General features: G+C 50.3%; 4 protein-coding genes across 12 annotated transcripts; 2 read left to right on the plus strand and 2 right to left on the minus strand.

Annotated features, from left to right (window-relative positions):
- Positions 1-1,125: 1,125 nt before the first annotated feature.
- On the minus strand, positions 1,126-11,002 carry DHRS1 (dehydrogenase/reductase 1). 6 transcript variants are annotated; one of them, XR_004320578.1, is made up of 10 exons: positions 10,758-11,002; positions 10,184-10,357; positions 8,881-9,024; positions 8,647-8,726; positions 4,459-4,591; positions 3,988-4,134; positions 3,383-3,452; positions 2,968-3,048; positions 1,441-1,581; positions 1,126-1,331 (listed from the first exon to the last, which is right to left on the minus strand). XR_004320578.1 is itself a non-coding variant. In XM_032481780.1 (9 exons), exons 2-9 carry the CDS (start codon positions 10,331-10,333, stop codon positions 2,650-2,652), a joined length of 942 nt encoding a protein of 313 aa, XP_032337671.1. In that variant the 5' UTR covers positions 10,334-10,357; positions 10,762-11,000; the 3' UTR covers positions 2,408-2,649. The 6 variants fall into 6 exon arrangements, 4 of the variants coding, with proteins under 4 accessions (XP_032337671.1, XP_006172892.1, XP_032337673.1 ...); XR_004320577.1 differs by having other exon boundaries at positions 1,126-1,334; XM_032481780.1 differs by lacking the exons at positions 1,126-1,331; positions 1,441-1,581 and adding an exon at positions 2,408-2,786 and having other exon boundaries at positions 10,762-11,000.
- A 20-nt stretch (positions 11,003-11,022) lies between these two features.
- NOP9 (NOP9 nucleolar protein) lies at positions 11,023-17,030 on the plus strand. Of its 2 annotated transcripts, XM_006172831.3 has the most exons (10): positions 11,025-11,399; positions 11,607-12,056; positions 13,000-13,110; positions 13,323-13,464; positions 14,154-14,346; positions 15,001-15,141; positions 15,546-15,671; positions 15,836-16,072; positions 16,294-16,399; positions 16,750-17,030. In XM_006172831.3, the coding sequence occupies exons 1-10, from the start codon at positions 11,153-11,155 to the stop codon at positions 16,905-16,907; spliced, it is 1,911 nt and encodes a 636-aa protein (XP_006172893.1). In that variant the 5' UTR covers positions 11,025-11,152; the 3' UTR covers positions 16,908-17,030. The 2 variants fall into 2 exon arrangements, with proteins under 2 accessions (XP_014407672.1, XP_006172893.1); XM_014552186.2 differs by lacking the exon at positions 15,001-15,141 and having other exon boundaries at positions 11,023-11,399.
- CIDEB (cell death inducing DFFA like effector b) lies at positions 16,996-22,241 on the minus strand. Of its 2 annotated transcripts, none has more exons than XM_014552314.2 (5): positions 22,109-22,241; positions 19,189-19,333; positions 18,145-18,294; positions 17,721-17,911; positions 16,996-17,556 (listed from the first exon to the last, which is right to left on the minus strand). In XM_014552314.2, the coding sequence occupies exons 2-5, from the start codon at positions 19,318-19,320 to the stop codon at positions 17,424-17,426; spliced, it is 606 nt and encodes a 201-aa protein (XP_014407800.1). In that variant the 5' UTR covers positions 19,321-19,333; positions 22,109-22,241; the 3' UTR covers positions 16,996-17,423. The 2 variants fall into 2 exon arrangements, with proteins under 2 accessions (XP_014407800.1, XP_006172894.1); XM_006172832.3 differs by lacking the exon at positions 22,109-22,241 and adding an exon at positions 19,606-19,774.
- LTB4R2 (leukotriene B4 receptor 2) lies at positions 19,200-23,443 on the plus strand. 2 transcript variants are annotated; one of them, XM_032481778.1, is made up of 2 exons: positions 19,200-19,336; positions 22,175-23,443. In XM_032481778.1, exon 2 carries the CDS (start codon positions 22,211-22,213, stop codon positions 23,273-23,275), a length of 1,065 nt encoding a protein of 354 aa, XP_032337669.1. In that variant the 5' UTR covers positions 19,200-19,336; positions 22,175-22,210; the 3' UTR covers positions 23,276-23,443. The 2 variants fall into 2 exon arrangements, with proteins under 2 accessions (XP_032337669.1, XP_032337668.1); XM_032481777.1 differs by lacking the exon at positions 19,200-19,336 and adding an exon at positions 21,627-21,818.
- Positions 23,444-23,720: the final 277 nt, after the last annotated feature.

Below are 23,720 nucleotides of genomic sequence, written 5' to 3' on the forward strand. Positions count from 1 at the left end.
TCAAGGTTGACACCTGAGGCTCTTTTGGAGGGCTGTCCTTGGCCTCCTAAAGCTGCTTCGGGTTGAAGTGTGACTGATGACTGCTCAGAGGTGGTGGTGGGGAATGAAAGCCTGGCTTCCTTGCCCCAGACCGGGCTACCCTGAGGCCTTACACTCCAAAGTTGTTCCCTGGGCCTCACGGGAAGCCACCCTGCACAGCTGAGCTACAACTCTTGCTTGGCTTCTCCTCTGCCAACTAGTCTCCCCTGGGAGCTCTTCCTTAAGAGTCATTCAGTGTCTAAGATGAATTCCTTCTTGGAAACCTATCACCCACAATTTAAATCTTAATCATTGATCTTTACTCATTTCCTTTCTCCCTAGAAATTTATCCCATATCACATCTACATTTATGCTACACCAACTTCTAGTTGTCTTGCAACACTCTGTGTCTCAGTACCTGCTCTTTTTTGGTAAGTTAAAAAAAAGTGAAACCTTCCCTCTCCCCCTCCCTCCCCATTCTTTAAGACTCTTATCGGTATCACTTCTTTCGAGTCTCTAATAGAGCTAGTGGCTTCTCCTGTGCTCTCAGGGTACTGTGTAAACTCACTACAGCACCCAGCTCACCAAACTGCACTATCTTCCATGCTGCCTAGCATGGTGGTGGGCAGATGTAGGCATCAAATAGATGTTTCTTTGGATGAATATCGATCCCCTAAATGCCCTAAGGCTCTCCGCTACTGGGTTTCTCAGATCGTGAATCTCTTCAACCCCCAGTCAGCACTCTGTCCGTGTTTCATGCCCTCAGAGCTCTACTCAGTTGCTTATGTTTCTAAGATTAACCCAGTCTTGTTGGAGGGAAGCAGGTGGTGACCTGTAAAGAACTCTGCTCCCTCTGGCTTCTTGGGATACCAGGACTGAGGTCGAACTCTGTGTGGTGTGGACTCCCTGGGCCCGTTTGCTGACTTCTTTCAGTAAGTGGAAGGTCTAGCTTCTAAGGTCTTCCAGGGCTGATATGAAAGTCCTCTGTGCACTGGGGCCTGGTCTGTCTTGTTCTCTGCTCTCCCAAAGCCAAGAATGGTGCCTGATGCAGAGTATACTCTTAAATATTTGTCAAGAGAAAGAACTGACAACTTCAGTGGCTACCTATTGCTTGGTGCTTCATATGTGTTACTTCATTTAATTCTCAAAGAGCAGCCAGGATTTGTGTGCAGATTTGTATGTCTTTGAAGCCTGTGTTCGTCCTGTGATACCTGATGGCCTTCAGGGGACAAGGCCGTCATAAAAAGATCTGTTCCAATGATGACTTTTACTGATGACCGCGGGAGGCAGGAGGAGATCCTGAGGCCCTTGTTCTTCTTAAAGCATATACAGCCGCAGGGAATAAGAGGAATTGAGGGTGGTTAGTGGAAGGTGCTGAGAGGGCAGGGAGAAAATCTGATCCCTATGATCTAAATGGGGTACCTGGGCAAATGGTGGAGTTTAGGTGCACAGTTCCAGGCATGTGCTGATAAGCCAGCTCTCTAGATAAAAAAGCTCTGCTTGGTAGCGTCTGTTGATTTCTTCACTGTGGCTGAATTCAAGCAACCAACATGAAGTCACTGCCTGCAGAGTTGGAAGGGATGCACACAACGAGCTCTCACAAGCCAGGAGCCGCCCTGCAGCTGGGGGCTGTCCCCAGAAAGCCACAGGAAGATCACAGCTCCTGTAGACCCTACGGGCAGCTCTGGGAAGCCTCAGCTCTCACCCCACCTTTTTTGAAGATTAGAAAAGGTCTCTGCCATTCTGGTTTACAGCAGCTACCCCGTTACCTTGGTAGCCACCTAGGCTGCTGGCAAGAAGGCTCCCTCAGAGTGGCCTTCAGCTCTTCTTTGGATCATACCCCCTGCTGCCTTGCCTTGGACTGGGACAGATCCCCCCAAGCAGGAAAGGCAGCCCTACAGGATTCTTGCAATCAGCTCATCAGAAAGCAGTTCACGTGGTGCCTTCCCAAGAGGAAGAATGCGAGTATGTGAGTGCCATTAACTACTCCTCCACCTCTCACTTGGATTTGGGTAGTACTTTCCTCCTAATTCCAGGAAATCATAAACACCAAGGAATTTGCCCTCCCTGGACTGGGCCTCAGGCAGAGATGAGGCCCAGATAGAAGTCAGCAGGCATCCCTGAAGAGATGGTGGAGCAAGGGTGGGAAAGCAGTGCGAGGCTGGCGCGTGCCTGCTTCTGGCTGCGAAGGGACACTGCTCCCCAGCTGGGGTATGGGAAATGGGCCTCACAGCCAAAGGGCAGGTGCCCTGAGATGGACAGCTCTACAGGGAAGAGGAAAGAAGCTTTGTCATGGGGATGCAGCTCCTTGAGAACCTGACCTGCGTATCGTTAGGTCTTTCTCTCAAGTACTTAGCACCTTGCTGAGCACAGAATCAGCACTCAAATATGAGCTGAAGGAGAAATGAGACCTTTATTACCCCAGAGCATTTTTCAATCCTAAAGCAAAAAGGAAAATGCAGGGGCAAGGAAAACACAAAGAAGGACCTAGAGAGGCCACCAAGGCTCAGCCAGGACACAGCAGAGGCCTTCTCGTCAAGGGTACGCGGTAGGTAGGTGGAAAAGGACCCTCGTTCCACTGAGATAGGCCAACCACGCAGTCCGAAGAGGAGCAGAGGTGTGCCAGGAGGGTTAGAACTTGCTAGTATAGAGGGTCATAGCCCACTTGGGCACTCGGAGGAAGCTGGGCAAGTAGGAGGCCAGCCAGCCCAGGCTGGAGACACGGGAGAGAATGAAGCTCAAAGACAAATAGTCTTGGATGGGGCGGCCTGCAGATCACAGGAAGGGAAGAGGGTTAGACTCTGGTTTCCCACTCCTCAGACACCCCCACCCTGGCTGAAGAGACTGAGTGGGATGTGAGGGAGGAAGGAACGGGGAGACAGGGTGGGAGAAGTGAGTAGGGAACAGAACGAAGAGAGGTCCAGGCTGGGGCCGGGCCAGAGCTCTTACCATTGACGTCCTGAAGGCCATAGCGCCGAGCGAGGTCACAGGACGGCAGCACCTTCCCACTCAGGCGTAGGATATTGGGGTCTGTGGGCACACAGACAGCTGAGATGGCGTGGGAGTGGCGCAGGGTGACCAGGCTTGGGCCCGATGGCACGGGGCGCCACTGAGACAGGCTTAGGAGCCCAGAATCATTTCTCTCTGTTCTAGGAAGGTTCCTGAGCCTCTTGCTCCTGGCCACACAGGCCTAGTTTCTGAGGCTCCCACTCCTCAAACTGGGCATTGGACCCTCTGGGTCTCCAAAAGGCAGAGGAGGGCGTATTTCTCAACCACATCCTGAGCCAGGACCTAGAAGTACCTGCCACCACCCTGCAGATCTTCTATGCCCTTTCTTGTTACCAGCTGCCCCCAACCTCATTACCTGTTGCCAAAGCCACCACACATTTGCCACTCATTTCTGTAGTCTCCGCAGATGAGAACTGAGATCTGATCTGAAACACAAGGGCAGAGAAGTGAGGGGTTAATTTCCAGGAGAACTGCCCAGTACCTTCCCAGTTTCAGCTTCTGTTCCAGAAGAGAGAGGCCCTCATCACTGCACCTGCAGAACTCAGCATCTTGGGTGGTGCAGGAGTGACTCCTCCCAACATCCAGCGAGCCCTGTAGCCCGACACCAGGACCCACTGCCTTTCTGCCTTTCCTAAGTGTAAAGATGTGGGGATGCCAACTACATCTGGACCTTCTAGATTAGTTCAGGGCAGAGGCTTTGGAGTGGGACAGTCTTCCTACACAGGGCATCCGTGACCTTGAGCAAGCTGCTTAAGCTCCCTGAGTTTCAGTTTCACCAACTGTGAAATGGAGATACCATCTCCCTTACAGGATTAAAGGACATAACAGGTGTCGGTGCTCACGCTGCGCCTGCCACAATAAGCACCTGGGCATTTACCCTTTGTTGTTCCTGCCATGTCGTTGCGGATGGAAAGGCCGATTCCCTGCAATCTCTGCCACCCTTGCCCTCCCTTTGCTAACCTGCTCAACCAGCGGATCAGCGGTGCTGTCTCCCTTCATCGCCTGTTCCTTCATCAGTTCTGTCTGTACAAACCCGGGCCACAGAGAGACGTAGCTGACTCCATGGCGCCGCAGCTCGTGGGCACAGTCAGCAGCCAGCCTGTCGCACTGAGAGGGTCAGAAGGCCAGGTGAGAACCAGGGCACCTGGTCATGTCACCTTCCTCCCCTGCCTTCCCTGTTTCTGTCGAGGATGCCCCAGACCCTTGGTCTTCCCAGAAGCCCGGGAGCCAGGGATCAGCTGTCCACTTTCCCCAGTGCACTGCCTACGCAGGCCAGCCAAGAGGGCCCCAGGCAAAGGAACTGTCCATGCAGGGGCAGAGGCAGAGGTGAGGGCCAGTCAGCCTTACCACTCTCACTGAGGACTGTATCTCCTGAGCTATGGGTACCATCCCTGCCCTATACCTCCCAATCCCTGTGCCATTGGGCCTCACCGCAGCTTTGCCCACACCATAGGGGACGTTGATGAAATAGTGCAGCCCCCCAATGGAGGAGATGACCACGATGAGCCCCCGGCCAGCTGGTACCATCAGCCGTGCGCCATACACCGAGCACAAGTAGTGGCCTCTAGAAGGTGGGGCAAAGGAAGAGAAGAAATGAAACACATTCAGGGCTGTTTAAGGAAGCTTCTTCTGCCCCCTAGTCATTTCTCAGCTGGGAGAACACAGCATAGGGCAGCTGCAAAGCTGGTGAATCAAGGGCTTGAGGCCACACTCTGAGAAAGACGCTGATAAAATCAACCACCAACGGATGAGAAATGGCCATCTTTAGAAGACATCATGGAAGAAACAGCAGTAACAGAACTTAAATAGTTTGGGGGATAAAACATAATAAATAAATGATCTACAAGGGAAAACTATAAAGTTCTATTTAATATAAAAGAACAAGTACAGATATAATTTGTTTAGAAGAATCAGCATATAAAACATCAGTGCTACTTAAATTAATCCATAGATTCAGTCAATTTGAGTTATATCTCAGACTTCTGAAGAAATAGACAAAATAATCTAAGAGAATAAATAGGCAATGAGAATGTGGGAGAATAGCCGGGAAGACTCTGAAAAAGGAAGAATAATATCTTGTGGGTGAGAGGGATATGCTCCCCTCCCCTCGCCACCCTGCACTAAAATATACAATGACGTGACAGTTAAAAGAGTGCAGGACTGTTATAAGAGCACGCAGGTAAGCCAATGAAACAAAACAGTCAATAATTAACCCAAGCGTAAATGCGAATTCAGCAAATTATAAAGGGAACATTTCAAACCAATGAGGGGAGATGTACCATTTAGCAAATGGATTTGGGACAACTGGTCAGTTATTTAGTGGGTGGGACTGGCTCTCTACCTCATTTATTATTTTAAAATGCATTCCAAAAATATTTGAATATTAAAAAAATGAATGTACAAAAGCAGTAAAAGAAAGCATGACAATGTGTTCATAAACCTGAGGTGGGGAAGCCTGTCTCCATATCACACTGAGACGGAAACTTGACTTCTAAACAGTAAGACATATATACATAGATGTACAAACACATACGTGTATATACATTTAGGTATGCATAGATAGCTGTGGAAGGCACGCGTGCAAACAATGAGTAATAAATTGGGGGAAATATTTGTAAAATACACATCAAAGGAATCTATTCTACAAAAATCTCTTATAAATTGATGTGAAAACACTAATTAAATAACACAAAGAACAACTCACAAAAGAATAAGGAGCCAATAATAAAAGAAAAAAAAGCTCAACTTTTCAAATACTAAAGAAATGTGAATTAAAAAAACACCTTCAGAGATCTTACCATTAGAGTAGCAGAACTTGCCTGATCTCCTGGCCTGATATGTCTCGTATGACCGAGGACACAGGGAAACAGATGTTCTCCTTCACTGTCCAGAGCTTATAAATTGGTGGGGTCTTTTTGGAGTTTGATAATATTTATTACATCTTTAAGACGTACCTAAGAATTCCACTACTGCAACAGATAAAGGGTTTGATCAATGAATTATGGTATCTCCTCCCAGTGGAAAATTTAAAAGAATGGCAGAATATATACTAGGCTATTAACAGTATACCATGCTTCAGGCAAGGGAGGAAGGGGTGGCGAGGAGGAGAATGAGATTATACTGGTCTTCACAGTATATTTTAAAAAAAATACATGAGAAAATCCTTTTTTTGTGTGTGGGAAACAGGACCCTCCAAATGAAAACAAGTAGAGAAAGTTATGGAATCAAAAGGAAGCTCAGCCTAAGGTAAAGCAGAGGAGAGGCACAGTGAATGTGTGTGTGGGAGGTGAGAGGAGGTGCCGCTGAGTTTCCAAGAGGCTCACAGAGTGAACTTCACCTTGGAGAATTCATCAGGGCTCAGGGGCCGGGGTCTGGGCCTTTGCCTTGTAGGCTCAAGACCCTGACCGGCAAGAGATGAGAGTGTGCAAAATGGCTTAAAGACTTAAATATAAAATATGACACCATAAAACTCCTAGAAGAGAAAGTAGGCAAAACACCCTCTGACATAAATCATAGCAATGTTTCTGTAGGTCAGTCCCCCAGGGCAATAGAAATAAAAGCAAAAATAAATAAATGGGACCTAATCAAACTTAAAAGTTTTTACACAGCAAAGGAAACTATAAAACAAAAAGACAACCTACCGACTGGGAGAAAATATTTGCAAACTATGCAACCCACAAAGGCTTAATTTCTAAAATATACAAACAGCTCATACAACTCAGTATCAAAAAAACAAACAACCCAGTCACAAAATGGGCAGAAGACCTAAACAGACATTTCTCCAAAAAAGACATACAGATGGCCAACAGGCACATGAAAAGATGCTCAACATCGCTAAGTATTAGAGATAAGCAAGTCAAAACTACAGTGAGGTATCACCTCACACCAGTCACAATGGCCATCATCAAAAAGTCTACAAATACTAACTGCTGGAGAGGGTGTGGAGAAAAGGGAACCCCCCTACACTGTTGGTGGGAATGTAAGTTAGTGCAGCCACTATGGAGGATAGCATGGAGGTTCCTTAAAAAACTAAAAATGAGTTGTCATATGATATAGCAATCCCACTCCTGGGCATATATCCAGAGGGAACTCTAATTTGAAAAGATACATGCATCCCAATGTTCACAGCACTATTTACAATAGCCAAGACATGGAAACAACTTAAATGTGAACTGAATAAAGAAGCTGTGGTATATTTATACAATGGAATAGTACTCAGCCATAAAAAATAAAAAATAATGCCATGTGCAGCAACATGAATGGACCTGGAGATGGTCATTCTAAGTGAAGTAAGCCAGAAAGAGGAAGAAAAATACCATATGATACCACTCACATGTGGAATCTAAAAAGAAAGAAAGAAAGAAAGAAAAAGGACACTATAAACTCATCTACAAAACAGAAACAGACTCGCAGACATAGAAAACAAACTCATGGTAATGGGGGGAAAGGGGTTGGGAAGGGATAACTTGCGAGTTCAAGATTTGCAGATACCAACTACTATATATAAAATAGATAAATAACAAGTTTCTACTGTATAGCACAGGGAACTATAGTCAATATCTTGTAGTAACCTACAATGAAAAAGAACATGAAAAGGAATCTATGTATGTATATATATGACTGAAACATTATGCTGAACACCAGAAATTGACACTATATTGTAAACTGACTATACTTCAATACTTTAAAAAAAAAAAGTGGAGAAAAAAGAGAGATGAAAGTGTGGAAGGCCCCTCTCTTTGGAGGGCTAAGGATATACTCATTGCCAATTTCCAGCTCTTGGGTTTTCTTTTCTTGACTCTTAGCTGACCATCCCTCTCTGTCCTCATAACCTTAATTCCACTTTGGAAATCACAATTGGATTCTAATCCTGCTGCCCTGGGATTGCCACTAGAAGCCTTGGGTGTTCTTAAACGCTTTAGACAAGAAATTTGCATATAATGGATGGGTGACCCACACAGGTGGCTGATCACATCCATGCAGTGTAGTTTCTGAGAGGGTACTACAGTTCCAACAATAAACACAGACATAACTGGTGTATATCATGCTAGGTGAACTCTAAATGCTGCGTTTCATCTCACTCCTGTGCCCGATGTATGTGTAACCCCATGACACCCCTCCCTCCCAGCCTGGACCTAGGAGTGCCTCTCCTGTGGGTCTGGAGTGAGGGGGTGGAGGCTAAGATGGTGAGCACTCACTTTCTTACTGACCTTGTCCTGATGTAAAACAAAACAGTTTCTTCCTCTAATCATCTAGAAATGTTGACTACAGATGGTATGCTCTATTGAGGGAAAGAGGCTCCCTTCTGGGTCATGCGTTTGGATGGGCAGTGAGGCAGGAGAGAGGGCAAGGGCAAGTTCAGATGAGAATTACTGACAGAAACAAGGCAAAAGTTAACTTTCATGGCTACATATTCACCTAGATGAAACTTCTTCAGAGGTTAGTGGACAAATGGGACAGAAGGGAGAAGAAAGAGACAAGGAAGCACAAGGAGACAAGGAGACAAGGAGACAAGAGGGAAAGGAGAGGACACCTGGGGAAAGGTCTGGGCCCTCAGCTTGGCTGAGTGAGTGAGGGGAGCCCAGGCCCTTGGGGTGGGGCGGGGAGGGGAACACCCACCTAAGCCCAACATTGTTGATATCATCCCAGATGGAGGCGGGGCTTTCCCAGAATGCCTTCTTAGTGTTGTTGAGGATCACCTGGAAGGCACAGGGAGCGTGATGACTAGGACAATCTGAAGGCCGGAAGGTATGGGGGGCTGGACAATGGAAGGGACAATGAATGGGGATGAGGACTCAGAGGTCACAGGGGAAAGGCAGGTGTGTGGAGCTGAAGTCAAAGTTCACAGAGCACCTGGACCCCAGCATAGGCGTTGTTGACCAGCACATCCAGACGCCCATGCTGTTCTTGAGCCACCTGTTCAAACAGGCTTCGCACTTCACTCTCCTGACTTGAATCGCATACCACAGGCATACATCGGCCCCCTCGAGATTGCGCCTGGAGAGGGACAGAGGGGATATGAGCTCAGTTGCACACGAGTGTGAGACCTACACAGCTCCCCTCAACTTCCAGCTTGGGTGTTGAGAAGACAATAAGGAATCACAGCCAGCAGCTGAAGGAACATGGTGGGCAATACTGCCCTCTGGTGTCTTTTTGAGGAGTTTCAGGAATGCTAGGTCCTCTCATCGTAGAGCAAGGTGGATGGGCATCTCAGGTTTAAAATCTACAGACATTTACTGAGGCCCACCATGTGCAAGGCACTGTATTCTGCATGTGGAGGGTGAGGGACAAATAAGGCTTGGAGGCTGCTCTTGAGAAACAAGTATCTTTTTCCTTGTTCTTACGGGCCCTTAGCTTCCACCCTTCACCACTCATGTGGAATCCCTAGTCAATCCCAGCCCTCTCAACCTTACTCCACCAATATTCCTGCCTGTTAAGTGAGAGATCAAAGTTCTCAGACACAAACTACTACTTCCTGACCTGCCTCACCCTCTACAAATGTGCTCCCATCCTCTAACTTCAGAGAAAGTAGAGTACCTTATTCAAGAACAATCCTCATATTCTCCAGATCCATGCTCTGGGTCCCACTCTCTGGCCTCCATGCCTAACTGCTCACCCACACTTCCAGACAATTCTGTGCACAGTTCTTACTTACCATATTCACATTAATTACTCATCTCTTATCACTTACTTTACTCACATCCCATTGAAATGATTCATTTCTGCCTTAGACTTCTTGCTGGACTCTATCTTTTAAGAGCAGAAGTTATGTCTTACTAATCTTGGTAATCCCAGTGCTTCACCTGGTGCTTAGCAAATCAAATGCACCTCGATATTTATTTAATTGAAATCCAGTAGAAAAATCAAGTGAAAATGTACAATTCAACAAAGTCTTATCAAAAATAGAGGAAAAAACACAGGTCCACAACTTTTCAGATGCCACTCTAAACTTCCTGAAGCTTTTAAAATAAAAAATTCCCTCCGTAGCAAAATATGACCTAATCTGAAGATATTTATGAGTTTTATTTATCCTGCTTTGAATAAATAAATATTCACATTTATTTAGGAATATTATGGTGTCAGGTAAGAGGAGTGGTTAATGGGAAGGGCTCCCTCAGGTGGTTTCCGCCCCTGGGGTCCCAGAGGAAGCACTCACTTCCTGAGCAGTGGCCTGCAGCGTGTCCAGATGGCGGCCAGTGATGTAAACTGTGGCACCTGCTTGGCAGAGCTGTAAAGCGATGCCGCGGCCAATACCCCTGGAAGCACCAGTCACCACACACACTTGGCCCTTCATGGGAGCTGCCATGACTCACAAGCAAAAGGGTTAAATCTGCGGAAGCAAAGACTTGCTCTGAGAAAAGCCTGCAGATTGTGTACGTGGAAGGGGGATCCTGACAATGGTAGGAGGTGGAACCAAGGTTGAGATCCTTTGACGGGAGATAAGTTTCAGAAGGGGATAACTAGGGCAGGCCCCAGGACAAGGCTGGATGTTCCTTCTGAGAGGTAAAGGACTGAAGAAAGAGGCTGCGGGGGGGTGCTGTCCAGGCCGGCCACCTACTGGAACTCTGGGTGGTGGACTGTGGCCCGGCAGTCAGTCCCGGCGCGTCCATGCAGAGTCCTGGGCTATCTGGGGCTATGACCGCAGGCTCGGAGGCGCGGCTTCCGTGTCGGGAGTGGGCTCGAGTCCCCGGGACCCTGAGTCCGAAGTGTAAGGAGCTCATGCCTCTTACCTACCACCTTATGCTGCCGCTAGAGTCCTCGGGCCGCCTCTCTCGCAAAGTTCTCGGAGTCAAGGACTTTAATTCTGGCCGAGGGGGAGGGACGAGGTGACAACGACGGGGTCAGAGTACGAGGCTGGGGTCGAAGTCCGTGTCTGGAGCGGTTTCACCTGGCGACACGGACAGGAAAGTCAAACAGCTCCCTGCGCGTCGGATTCGGGGCCGGGGCGATTCGGCGACAACCACGCCCACCCTAGGTGGGCCGTCGCCGGCTTATGACGTATAACACTGCGCCCTGAGCGCGCCGGCGTGTCTAAACTCGGCCAGGCCCCGTCCTGTACCGGGCTGTGTGAGGTTTCCCCTGCGACCAAGGAATCTTTCGCCCACGAAGAGGACCCAAAGCACCCATGGGGCTGGGTCCGCGCTCCCCCCACCAGGCAGGGCGCCGGTTCCCAGCTGGAGGCAAACGAGGGCGCGGGGCCAAGGGGTCGGGGCGTCCCCCAGCAGGCCGCCAGCGACCACCCTGCCCGCCTCCGGACGGGCGCTCGGAGCCGGCTCCAGATGCATACCCTCACCTGAGCCCGGAAGCTCTGGGGTATTTCCGCCGGGCACTATCGGCGCTGAAAGAGGCCCCCGAGACGGGAGAAGAACGAGGTAGGGAGCAACTTCGGGGTGGGTCAAGGGATGGATTAGTTGGTCATATAATCCAGGACAGGCAAGGAAATGTTCGTGGGTCCTCAGGGTGTGGGGACCTAGTTTCATCTCCTGTATCCTCTTCTTGACTCGTCGCCCCTTGGTTAAGTAATGGGACATAATCTTATCCTCCTCGCATTCTCTTTGATATATTCCTTGTTTTTCCAGAGCTGATGGTGCACAACATTTTGAAAGAAGTGGAGGCTCAGGCCCTAGCCTTGGCCACAAACAGGACCGGTAGTGAGATGCTGCAGGAACTGTTGGGGTTCAGTCCCCTGAAATCGTTGTGTCGAGTATGGGCTGCTCTGCGCTCCGACTTGCGTTTTGTGGCCTGTCATCGATGCGGGGTCCATGTATTGCAAAGTGCTTTGCTGCAGCTGCCTCGATTGCTAGGGAGCCCTGCAGAGGAAGAAGAGGAGGAGGAGGAGGAAGGGAAGGATGGTCCTTTGGAGACCCTAGAGGAGCTGGTCCTGGGACTAGCAGCAGAGGTGTGTGGTGATTTTCTTTTCTACTGTGGAGACACCCATGGCAGCTTCGTGGTCAGAACTTTGCTGCAGGTATTGGGCGGGACTCTTCTGGAGTCTGACAGAGCCAGGCACCGTGGCTCCCAGTCACCTGGTGAGTATTTCAAGAGAGGGATGTGGACCTAGTGGGAAGGAGAAAATAAGCAGAAGAATATTTCTTCAGGACCTTGAAGAATTGGCAGAGAAAGAAGGACAGGGATACCAAGCCAAAGATTAGTGTGCATAGAGGCCCAGGGGTGAGGATGCATAGGCGTGTTTAGAGAATAGCTGTTAGAAGAATGGGGCCAAGGAAAAGAGGTAATTCATTCCAGCATTGGACTTCAGCCACAACTTACAGTAAGAAAAAAAGTTTTTTTAAACGTGACTCAACATACATATGTGTATATATACAAATATATTGCATGAGGTTTTTTTTTTTTCTTTATATATACACACATATTGGAGTCAAGCAGAAGTTCAGGAAACAGTCCCCTTACTACATGCAACCCACTCTGATATTTTCTTTACTTTTATTCTATTCTGTTGTGTTCCATTAAAAAATGCTTGTTGAGACCCACTAAATTGATTTCATGATACACTCATAAGCAGCAACCTATATTTTGAAAAATGTTGGGAAATAACGTAGTGAGTTTAGGTGAGGCCTGATTTTGGAACACTTTGAATTCCTGGCTGAGGAGTTTGGACTATCACCTATGGGCCTGGTTGAAGTTTCTTAGAAAAATTAAAACAGAAACGTAGTCTCTCAGTTCAATCATCCAGATGAGAAGAGACATTCAGTTGTACTGTATGTGTTCTGCATCTCCAAGCTGAATCCTTGTTCAGTTATGAAATTCTCCCTCCTGGATGGCAGTTTGTGATCTCACCACTGCATACGTTCTTTTTATCTATTTATTTATTTTTGTTGAAGTGTAGTTGGTTTACAATGTTGTGTTAATTTCTGGTGTACTGAATAGTGATTCAGTCATACACATATGTATATATCGCACACATTCTTTTTTTTGTTCTTTTTATTGTGCACGTTCTTGATCTGCCTTCAGAAGCACAAAGGGCTCCAACTCGGGAATGTAAGCCAACTGATTTCGAGGTTCCTGAAACCTTCTTGAATTGCCTTCAGGACGTGAGCTCCTGCTTTCTGAAGGACATTGCTGGTAAGGAGGGAAATAGGAGGGTCTAGGGTCTACTTTTCTGGTGGTGATTGTCATCAGACAAGCCTCTTATTTTGAGCTGTTTTATTTGTCTTTTTTTTTTTTTTTCTGTATAGACCACTTATGTCCAAAGTCCATTGTACCTTGTTGTTTGAGGTTGTACAGGTTGTCTGGATTTTGAGAAAGCTGCTTTTATTTCTGCCCTCTCCTCACAGTGTTTATCACTGACAAGATCTCCAGCTTCTGCCTTCAAGTGGCCTTACAGATCTTACACCGCAAACGGCCCCAGTGTTGTGCCCACCTCTGCAATGCTGTGATTGGCTACCTGAGTAGCCGCAATTCCTCAGCAGATGGCAGGTATGGGCAGGGCCTCAGGATTTACCAAGGTTGATGGGCTGTGTGAAATGAATGACATGATGTGGGTATTTTATTTGTTTGTTTTAAAAGACAAAGGTTTTCATTTTGTTTAATTTTTTTGTCATTTTATTTTATTTTGTCCCGTTTTATTGAGATATGCTTGACATATGGCACTATATAAGTTTAATGTACATTATGTACAGCATAATTATTTGAGTTACCTCATGAAATGATTACCACAGTAAGTTTAGTGAGCATTCATTGTCTCATATAGTTACAAAATTAAAGAAATAGAAAAAGAATTGTTTTCCTTGTGATGAGAACTCTTAGGATTTACTCTTAAAAGCTTTTATATAAACATGCAGTAGTGTTAGTTACATTTGCCATGTTGTACATCACACCCCTAGTATTTATTTATAACTAAAAGTTTGTACCTTTTGACTGTCTTCATCCAGTTCCCCCTCTCCCATACCCTCCATCCCTCTGGTAACCACAAATCAGATGTTTTTTCCTCTGAGTTGGTTTTTTTGTTTGGTTGGTTTTGAAGTATGATTGGCCTACAACACCATGTTAGTTCCCATCATATAACATAATGATTTGATATTCCAATACACTTCAAAACGCTCACCATGATAAGTCCAGTGATGTGGGTATTTTGGATGAAGTGATCACCTCCTCCTTGTTCCCAGCCCCCTACTGTTATTTCTGCGTGATCAGACGAGCTCCAGACTCCTGGAGCAGGTGCTGCTGGTGTCAGAGCCCCCAAGGCTCCAGAGCCTCTTTGAGGATCACTTCCGAGGACAGCTGCAGACGCTGGCTGCACATCCTATTGCCAACTTCCCTTTGCAGCGTTTACTGGATGCTATCACCACCCCTGAGCTGGTGAGTTGGGAACTTGGCTGAGTCTGTTTCTGTACTCTGTTGTTGCTGTTAGTTCTTATTCATTGAGATTTGTTTTATTGTGTGCCTGCCTCTGTATGTCTGACCGTGTGCTGGCCATTCCCCTTGAGAATTTATTCTTGGGGGTTTCCCAGAGCTTAGGGTGAAGGTGCCTTCTTCCCAGAGAGGATCTGCTGTGGCTTCTCTCAGGTGTCAGTGCCAGCAGGAGACTGGCTTAATCCCACTTCGCAGCATAAGCATCCATGGCTCGCTCAGTCTCTGGGTACTTGGCTGCAAATCCATATGAGCACTGGAGCTGTTGTTGTAGCTTCTCTTTTCCGTTGCTGCTTAGCGCCAAGGCATGCTTCCCTGGGGTCTCCTGGGATGAGAGTTAGAGTGGAGGGGCAGGTTTAATCCTCATCCTCCCTTCTCTCCAGAGTATGGCCATTTACAGTCCCCTCCCCACATGAGGCAGCAGCTCTCAGACTGCCCCTTTGTTCTGGAACTTCCTTATCCAGCCAAACCAAAGTCCTGGTATTGGCAGTGCTTTTATGTTTGATCTAGCATTTTTAGTTGTTTTTGACAGGAAGATTTCTCTGAATAAATTAGCCCACTGTTATCAAAACGCCAGATTCTTTATCCTGTTTCTCCTCTCAGCTGTCCCCCGTGTTTGAGGAGCTAAGCCCTGCCCTGGAAGCTGTGCTGGCCCAGGGTCACTCAGGGGTGGTCATTGCCCTAGTGGGGGCCTGCCGTAGAGTTGGGACCCACCAATCCCAGGTCCTGCAGCTGTTGTTGGAGGTGAGTGGGGGTTACCTGCAACCCATTTATGCCCTCGGTTCAAATTCTACCTGCTGGAACTTATCTAATCTCTAGTTGTTGTATCTCTGAACCCAAGAGGTCTCATGTGCAGGGAATTCAGAGATACAGGGGAAGATGAGTCTAAACCATCTCATGGCCCTGGAATAAAAATTGTCTCCCAGAACAAAGAGAGGAGTTTTTTTAAGGAATAAATGTTTATGCAGCCTTTGTTACATTTATAGAGGTTGGGGATACAGCAAGGCAGATGAGATCCTATCCACATGCAGTTTGCATTCTTGTGGAGTTAGGTGTTCTCATTTCTCCTGAATGCTTTCTTCTGACTGGGAAGTTGGGGTTAGGGATGAAGTAGTTTCAGTTTCATCGTGTTCTGTCTTCCCTGCTAGGCATTCCACTGTGCAGAGCCCTCTTCCCGGCAAGTGGCCTGTGTGCCTCTCTTTGCTGCTTTGATGGCGTATGAGGTGTACTATGGCCTGGCGGAGGAGGAGGGGGCGGTGCCTGCAGAGCACCAGGTGAGGTAGGGGAGAGGCCAAACCTGTGAATAATTGGGGACCAGGCTTCCCAGGGTTTAGGAAGCCCCTCATCACTGAGATGGGGATGGTGAGATCTCTAGCTTCATCCAAGTTAGGGAGCAGTTTGGTGGCTGCCTCCTAATTCCCTGTCTCTGTCCTTCTAGGTGGAAATGGCCACAGCCAGGGACCTGGGGGAAGTGACAGTCCTTGGGTCTCTACTGCTCCAGCATTTGCTGCATTTCTCCAGTCCTGGTCTTATACTTCGAAGTCTGGGTGCCTTGACAGGACCACAGCTTCTGGCTCTGGCGCAGAGCCCTGCTGGTTCCCATGTGGTTGATGCTGTCCTGACCAGCCCCTCCGTGACGCGCAAGCAGCGCCGCCATGCGCTCAAGACCCTAAAGGTTAGAGTTCTGGCCGCTGCTCGGATTCCTCTTCCATTTAGATTCCTCTGCCTCCTACATTTAGAGAATGTGAGCTTCCCTCAGGACTGTCCTTCAGAGTCAAAGAGACCATACGTAGTCCCTAGACTGCTTCAGTCAACCTCTAAACTTCACCCCCCACCCCCGCCCCAACACACTTGTGAACTGCCCTAGAGGGACTTACCTTGCTTGTCTCAATGCAGGGACAGTATGTGGCTCTGGCGTGTAGTCGCCATGGCAGCCGTGTGCTAGATGCCATCTGGAGTGGAGCAGCCTTGGGGGCCCGGAAGGAAATTGCTGCTGAGCTGGGTGAGTACCAGCACCAATCTGTGACCTTTCCATAAGTTCCCTTTTCTCACTCCAAAGAGCTGAGTGGCTGGGGAGTGGACCTAAATTCAGCAGAGACTTCAGTTCCAAAGTGTAGTCTTAGCCACGGGTTCTTGGCAGGCTGCTCTCCGCTACCCCTCTGCTGAGTGTACAGCCCCATGTGCCCACCCCTCCTCCTGACTTCTGTTCTCTGGGCAGTTTGGTGTTAACTCTAGCCTGAAGTAGGCCCAGGGTCCCAGGAAAATGGAGAGACCTTCACCCCAAGTAGAGTCTCTTCAAGCTTGGGTGTGTGACTACATGGTGACACTGAACATGAATGTTTCCCTTTGCAGGGGAGCGGAACCAGGAGCTGATAAGAGATACTTTTGGCCACCATGTGGCTCGAAATGTGGCCCTGACTACCTTCCTGAAGCGGCGAGAGGCTTGGGAACAGCAGCAGGGTGCGGTGGCCAAGCGGAGACGGGCCTTGAACTCAGTACTTGAAGACTGAGACCCTGGATCAGACTGGGTGTTGAGGGAGGGGGAAAGGAAGTATCTATATCATGACCTATTACTAGTTTAAATTGGAGTCAAAAGTCTTACTGATAAAACATTTTTGTATTTTTATTGGAAACACTTTTGTTTTATTTGCGGGGAGGGATACAAAGAAATAGAGATGTTGAGATAAAGTTAGAGAGGGCTGTTTTCAGGGCATGGAGAACTTAGGGACAGGAGGAGTTGTAAGGATCTCTACATGTAGCAGCAATCAGGGTGGGATCCAGATGCCTGGGGACAGGCTGTGGCCTTAAGAGTAAGTGGGAGGCTGGAAAGATGGCTAGGAAGAGAGCGTTCTTCAGGAATGGGCATAGGCCAGCGGTGTAGGGCATTATGCGGATGGGGCCTTTCATGATGGGGTCAGAGGACAGTGGGGAAATCAGGTGAGTTATCGGGTCTGCACTGTCTGCAGGCCCCCAAACCTGATGCTGTTTCTTGGAATGAGTCTAGGGCAGAAGCTCAGAGCTCCTTCTCAGTAGGGATGGAGGCGACCTTGCCGCTGCCACTGCTCAGCCCCTTCCACTGCATGGCGAAGGGTGGAGGAGAGTCCCAGCAGCACGTGGCCCAGGCCTTGCAGCAGTGCAGAGGCCCATCGGAGAAGCTCCCTGAAGGGCAGAGACAAGAAGTCGGATGGGTGGGGGCACCTGGGAGGAGGCCAGAGGTGGGCTGAGTTTTCCACAAGGGAGAGCGAACAGGGTAGGGGCGTGCAGAAGGAATTACGGAAACTGCAGCTGTAGGGGTGGGGAAGTGTGACGTGTTTGTCTCTGACCTGAGTATTTTCTTTGGGCCGAGTCCTTGGATGTCACAACTCATGGAGTAGAGCCCATAGAATGTGGCTTTGATGTTGAGGCTGCCAAAGAGGTCTCGAGGGTTTTGCTTGTACACGTCGAAGGTGATGCGCGCGATGTCCTTGCTGTGCCTGGGCTTCTCCCGGCCCAGGCCGTACAACTGCATCCCACTCTGTAGGGCGCCCCCATCAGTGCAGTGGACTCTCACGTGCTGACATCCACCACTAATCCCCATCAGCACTGGGACAGACCCACCCTTCCCCGGACTGTCCACGATACAGAATCCTCGACAATTCCTCACCTCTCCCATTGCCTCTGCCCCCAAGATCAGGGTTAGGCAAGAGAAGAGGCTTGGGAAAGATACAAAGGATCCATGGCCTATAGCAGTCCCAGTGTGGGTCTCACCCTGCTGGGGCTCCAGTTCTGTCCCAACTCCAGCACCATCAGGCATGTGTCATCCTCCAGCAGCTGGAAGAAGTCCTCGCTCTCCACGGCTGTGCCATCCTCCTCTAGCACCAGTGTCAGCACTCCACTCAGCAGCAGAGCCTCCAAGGCCTGCCCAGTGGCAAGAAGCAGGAGGGAAGGGGCAAAGCTTACCTCACGGCTTGTCCCTATGCAGCTGCCCAGCACCCAACCGTTGGCCCTCGACGCTGGTTGATCTCCCAACTCTACTTCCTGGTGCTTTGTCATCTCTTCAAATGGCTCCAGCTCACAACATTCTTTAGTTGTTGGGGCTAGGGGCTGTCCTTTTCCTGCTTTGCTCCGACCATATCACTGTCATCTCTCCCAGCCTCCTTCCAAGCCATGCCTGCTGGCTGGGAATTGAAAAGCCAGCCAGGTTCTCTTGAATGGATGTAGACACTATGTTGATGGGGGCCTGTCGATAGGGTCTTATCTCCAATGTCCTACCTCACTCTCTCCCGCCCTCTCAGCATTCTCCAGAGCTGTTTTCAGTAATAATTAATGACTTGTAACCTTTTTTGAGTCTTTACTCGAGTCAAGTATCTTTGTAGCACTTTACATACATTATCCATGTTTATCCCTTCCAACAGCCCTAGGAGGTAGCTGTCTTATTGTTCTCTTTTTCCCGGTGAAGAAACTGAAGTATTAATAGGCTGAATAACTTTCCAAGTTTTGACACTAGGAAGCAGCAGAATCAGGACTTGAATTTGATCTGTCATACAAATTGCTATTCCATACTGAGTTCTGAATTCTATGCTTTCAACCCTATCTACTCCTTCCCCACCCCTGGAGAAAAGCCTGCTCTTTGAAAAAAAAGTGAATTGACCCAAATGCAGCGGAAGTCATGGGGCTCACCCCGCTGCTCTCAGTCCTGAGGAAGTGGCAGCCCTGTAAACTCTGCCCTTTCTGGTCACCATTCTGAGGTCTCACTCTTCACTAGCTCCTTGGCTGCCCCTCAGTTGGAACCCAGGGACTTGGCTCACTCGCCTTGTCTAGCAGTTCCTGGCGGGTGGCGGCTGTCAGGCCTTTCCGGGTGCTCCTCTTGTGATCACAGACGCGGAAAGGTCGCTGGGGTGGTGAAGCTGAGGTCCAGACCTTACGGCCAAAATCTGAGCTCATATTGGATACCGACCTGGTAGGTGGGAAGAAAGATCAAGGAGTGAGGGTCTTGGTGAATGCAATGGGGATGATGGGGGTGGCGTGGCTGGAGAATTAGGGAGGTTGGGAGGGAGGGATCTAGGTTTGCAGATCAGAGTAGCCTAGGGATAGAGGGAGAGACCATGGAGTAGGGATGGGGTGGTGGTTTAGGAGCTGGACAAGCCCAGTGTGGAAAGTGGGGACGGGGAGGGTGTGCCTTGCCCACATCCCCAGAGTTGGAGTGTGGACAGAAGGGTTAGAAATCACCTGAGCAGGCTGCTGGGGTTCAGGGCAGAGAGGTAGTCCATGGTGGAGGGAAGGAGTAGGAGAGTTGCCTCTCCCGGGAGTTCTGGGCTGGGTGGTTCTCTGTTGTGTTGGAGCTGAAGTGGTGGTGTTTTCTGTTACAGAGCTGAGATCTCAGCCCCAGTGAGGTGGGGGATGAGTCAAGCCTGGACTCTGGCCCCCCTGCCTGGCCAGTAAGAAGGGCAAAGTCCAAGGGGAGGGAGGAAGGGAGGGGCCTAGACAGGGTCACCAAAGAAGGATCAAGGCCCAGAGGTGCCTGGCAAAAGCCATGGAAGTTTGTGTGTGTGCGTGTCTCTGGTGGTGGCGTGTGATGTGAGGGTAAATGATCTATGTAAGAGGATGGAATGTGGTCGCTGGTGTTTTTCTTTATATGGAGGGAATTTCTAGGGCCGGTTTCTGGCTCCCAATCTGGAAGATGCAGCATTATGTGTGATTTGCTCTTTATGTGCTGCCACCTATTGAAAAAGCCATGAACTGCAGCTTTATGGAAAGGCAGGCGTTGCTGAGGATGGGCAGGGCTTGAAGAAAATAGGAGGTGGGGTGGTGTGCCTGGGTGGGGTGCGAGGGGAGGATGGGTCCTGATCCATGCATATGGGGTCACCAAGATCCTGTCTGGGACCCTGGCCTTCTGCTTTTCTGCTCTTCCCTCTGTGGTCTACGGGAGGGGCTGGCTCAACATTTCTCTGCTTTCATTCTCTAGAACTGCCTGCTTCAGCCACACTGGATTAGTCACTCTCTCACATTTCTCCTTTGGCCACTTAATAGGCATGAAGGAGATGTGAAAGGGGAAGTGGGGGGTGCATCCCTTGATGGCATCAGGACTTTTGCTTTTGGGGCCCCGTGTCCTATCTCTGACTTCAGCCACAGTTGTGATGTACAGTTGTGTGGAAGCTCAGACTCTCATTGACAGTGAAGCCCTCACATGAGCACAAGTCTTTGTGCTTTCCTGCCTAGGAGTCTGATCTGAAGCTGTGGCAGCCCACTCAGCCCCCTGACAAGTACAAGCTGCAGGTGTGTATAAGGGCATTCATGCCTCTAGGACAACTCCAACAATGGGGAATGTGAGCTGGGTGTAAGCGCCCCGGTCTTCTGTCTTTCTGGAAGGTATTCTCTGCACTCAGAGGTTCCTGAGGCCCATGGAAGAAGTTCAGCAACACACTTTTATTGGCTTTCTTCTTCCCTCTCTTCCCCTGCTTCCTGAGCTGACCTCCCCAATACAGGATTACCTGTACCCACACTCTCAACTCAGGTTCTGCTTTGGAGGAAATCCAACAATAATGGAGACAATAATGGTGTCCTGGCTCCCAAGGAGCCCCCTTCTGACTGTTGACAGGGCAGGAGCCTTTTTCCCCCTCCCTCAATTTTATCCATCTACCAAATTTCTTTATTTTCAAGCTTTGCCAGACCTCTACACCCAGAGAAGGCTGCTTTTCAGCCTGTCTCTACACTGCACCCTCTCTTTTGTCCTTGCCTTCCTGCCGCAGCCCAGGAGTGAGGCCCCTTCATGATTGTGTGTTGGGACTACTCAACCAGGTTATAAACCCCCGACACCTTTTTACACTCCGCCCCCATCCCCATCAGAACCTAGCACCATGCTGCACACTAAAAGCTGTCATGAGTATAAAATGACTGGGGCAGGGCCCAAGGCAAGAGGTGAGATGGATAGGTAGGAAGTTGAGGAAAAAGGGGGCTCAGCAGGGTCAAGAGTCTGAAAACAGGCTCTGATAGAGCAGTTGGGGGGAGTGAGCAGTTGGGTCACCTTCTCTGCTAAGTGCAGGCCAAGCAGCCAGAGAGCATGAGGGCTATAGGGTGGGAGGAGTAGGACCAGAGTGGGAGCAGGAATGAGTGCAGAAACAGGACCCAGGGGCAGCATCCAGCAGTGTCCCTTCTCACCCACATGACCAGGGAAACTTACCTGCACCCCTTCAGCTAATTCTGTTTCCTGGGGAGGCAGGCTTTCACACGCCTGAACATGTTAATGATGGGAAGGAGCTGGGTGAGGGAGGCGCCCCAGGAAAGGCCCGAGAGGAGCCCCACCTTGTTCCTCCCCATTCTCGCCTCACTTGCTGCCAACCTCATAGGCACAGGACAGGAACAAGCACCTTGCCCACGGCCGCTTTGCCTTTCAGCTTCCCCGGGCTCCTCGGGGGCCCCCAACCCTGCTAGCTCCCAGCTGGGTAAGTAGATCTGCCCATGAGACTTTATTCCCCTCCACTCACTTTTGCCCTGAGGTATAAAGAACGGGGCTGGACAAAGAGGGAGAGGCCCGGCTAGAAGGGTGGAGGTGGAAGTAGTGACAGCCTGGGAGTCAAGACTAGGGAAGTCGGCTGACTGAGAGCAGGGGATTTGGGTTCCAAGAAGAAGTAGTGTTTGAGTTGATGCTGGGGTCCTCCAGGAAGAGACAGAAGCTCCTGGACAGGAGAGAGGCAGGCTGCAGAGAAGTGGGGGAGGCACAGTGCCTTCTCACCTGGCATCAGAAGTCAAGAGGGCTTTTTTGCTCCACCACCTGAATGCGCTCTATGGCCCTTTTCAGCCATCCCCCGTCCCCGCCCCCCGGAGGCGCAGAAGGATGTCGCTCTGCTACCGTCCCCCAGGGAATGAGACGCTGCTGAGCTCGAAGACTTCGAGGGCCACAGGCGCTGCCTTCCTGCTGCTGGCGGCGCTTCTGGGGCTGCCGGGCAATGGCTTCGTCGTGTGGAGCTTGGCGGGCTGGCGGCCGGCCGGGGGGCGACCGCTGGCGGCCACGCTCGTGCTGCATCTGGCGCTGGCCGACGGCTTGGTGCTGCTGCTCACGCCGCTCTTCGTGGCCTTCCTGACCGGGAAGGCCTGGCCGCTGGGCCAGGCGGGCTGCAAGGCGGTGTACTACGTGTGCACACTCAGCATGTACGCCAGCGTGCTGCTCACCAGCCTGCTCAGCCTGCAGCGCTGCCTCGCCGTCACCCGCCCCTTCCTGGCACCCCGGCTGCGCAGCCCCGCCCTGGCCCGCCGCCTGCTGCTGGCCGTCTGGCTGGCAGCTCTGGTGCTCGCCAGCCCGGTCGCTGTCTACCGCCACCTCTGGGCGGACCGTGTGTGCCAGCTGTGCCACCCATCGCGCGCCCACGCCGCCGCCCACCTGAGCCTGGAGACCCTGACCGCCTTCGTGTTTCCCTTTGGGCTGGTGCTCGGCTGCTACGGCGTGACGCTGGCGCGGCTGCGGGGCGCCCGCTGGGGCGCCAGGCGGCACAGGACGCAGGTGGGCCGGCTGGTGGGCGCCATCGTGCTGGCCTTCGGCTTGCTCTGGGCCCCCTACCACGCCGTCAACGTCCTGCAGGTGCTCGCCGCTCTGGCTCCGCCCGAAGGGGCCTTGGCGAGGCTCGGCGGGGCGGGCCAGGCGGCGCGAGCTGGAACTACGGCTTTGGCCTTCTTCAGCTCCAGCGTCAACCCAGTGCTCTACGTCTTCACCGCCCGCGATTTGCTGCCCCGCGCGGGTCCCCGCTTCCTCATGCGGCTCTTTGAGGGCTCTGGAGAGGCCCGAGGGGGCGGCCTCTCTAGAGAGGGGACCATGGAGCTGCGAGCTACCACTCGGCTCAAAGTGGCGGGTCAGGGCCGCGGCAATGGAGACCCCGGGGGCGGGGCGAAGGACAGTCAGGGATGAGACCCTTGACATCAAACCCTGCAACCGGGCATGCTCTTCCCTATCCCCTTCCATCGCCCCCCAGAACTCAGGGAACCCCTCTGGAGGGTTTGGGGATCCTTCTCTGACCAGTTTGGCTCTGGCTGGGCAGAATTATTATATATCTGGGGCAGGCCCAAGTTCCTCCAGACTGAGGGATTGTGATGGTCTGGTCCGTGTTAAAGAATATCATGTACTTGCAAGTTGGTATGTGCCCAGGTGCCAAAGCTGTTTATTTGTTGCCAATAGCTATTGTGAAATACACTGGGCAGCCAATACATGATGGCTGAAGGATGCTCCCCCTAGTGGCTCACCACACCTGAGTTGTACTGAGGCCATCTGTTTCCCTGCTGGGCCAGGCCAAGGCTGGGCAATGCCAGCTTTCAGTGGCATTTTGACCTGTCCTCTGCAGCCCAGGTGGCCTGGT

This window comes from Camelus ferus, chromosome 6 (assembly GCF_009834535.1).
Source record: "Camelus ferus isolate YT-003-E chromosome 6, BCGSAC_Cfer_1.0, whole genome shotgun sequence".
Classification (NCBI taxonomy): domain Eukaryota; kingdom Metazoa; phylum Chordata; class Mammalia; order Artiodactyla; family Camelidae; genus Camelus; species Camelus ferus.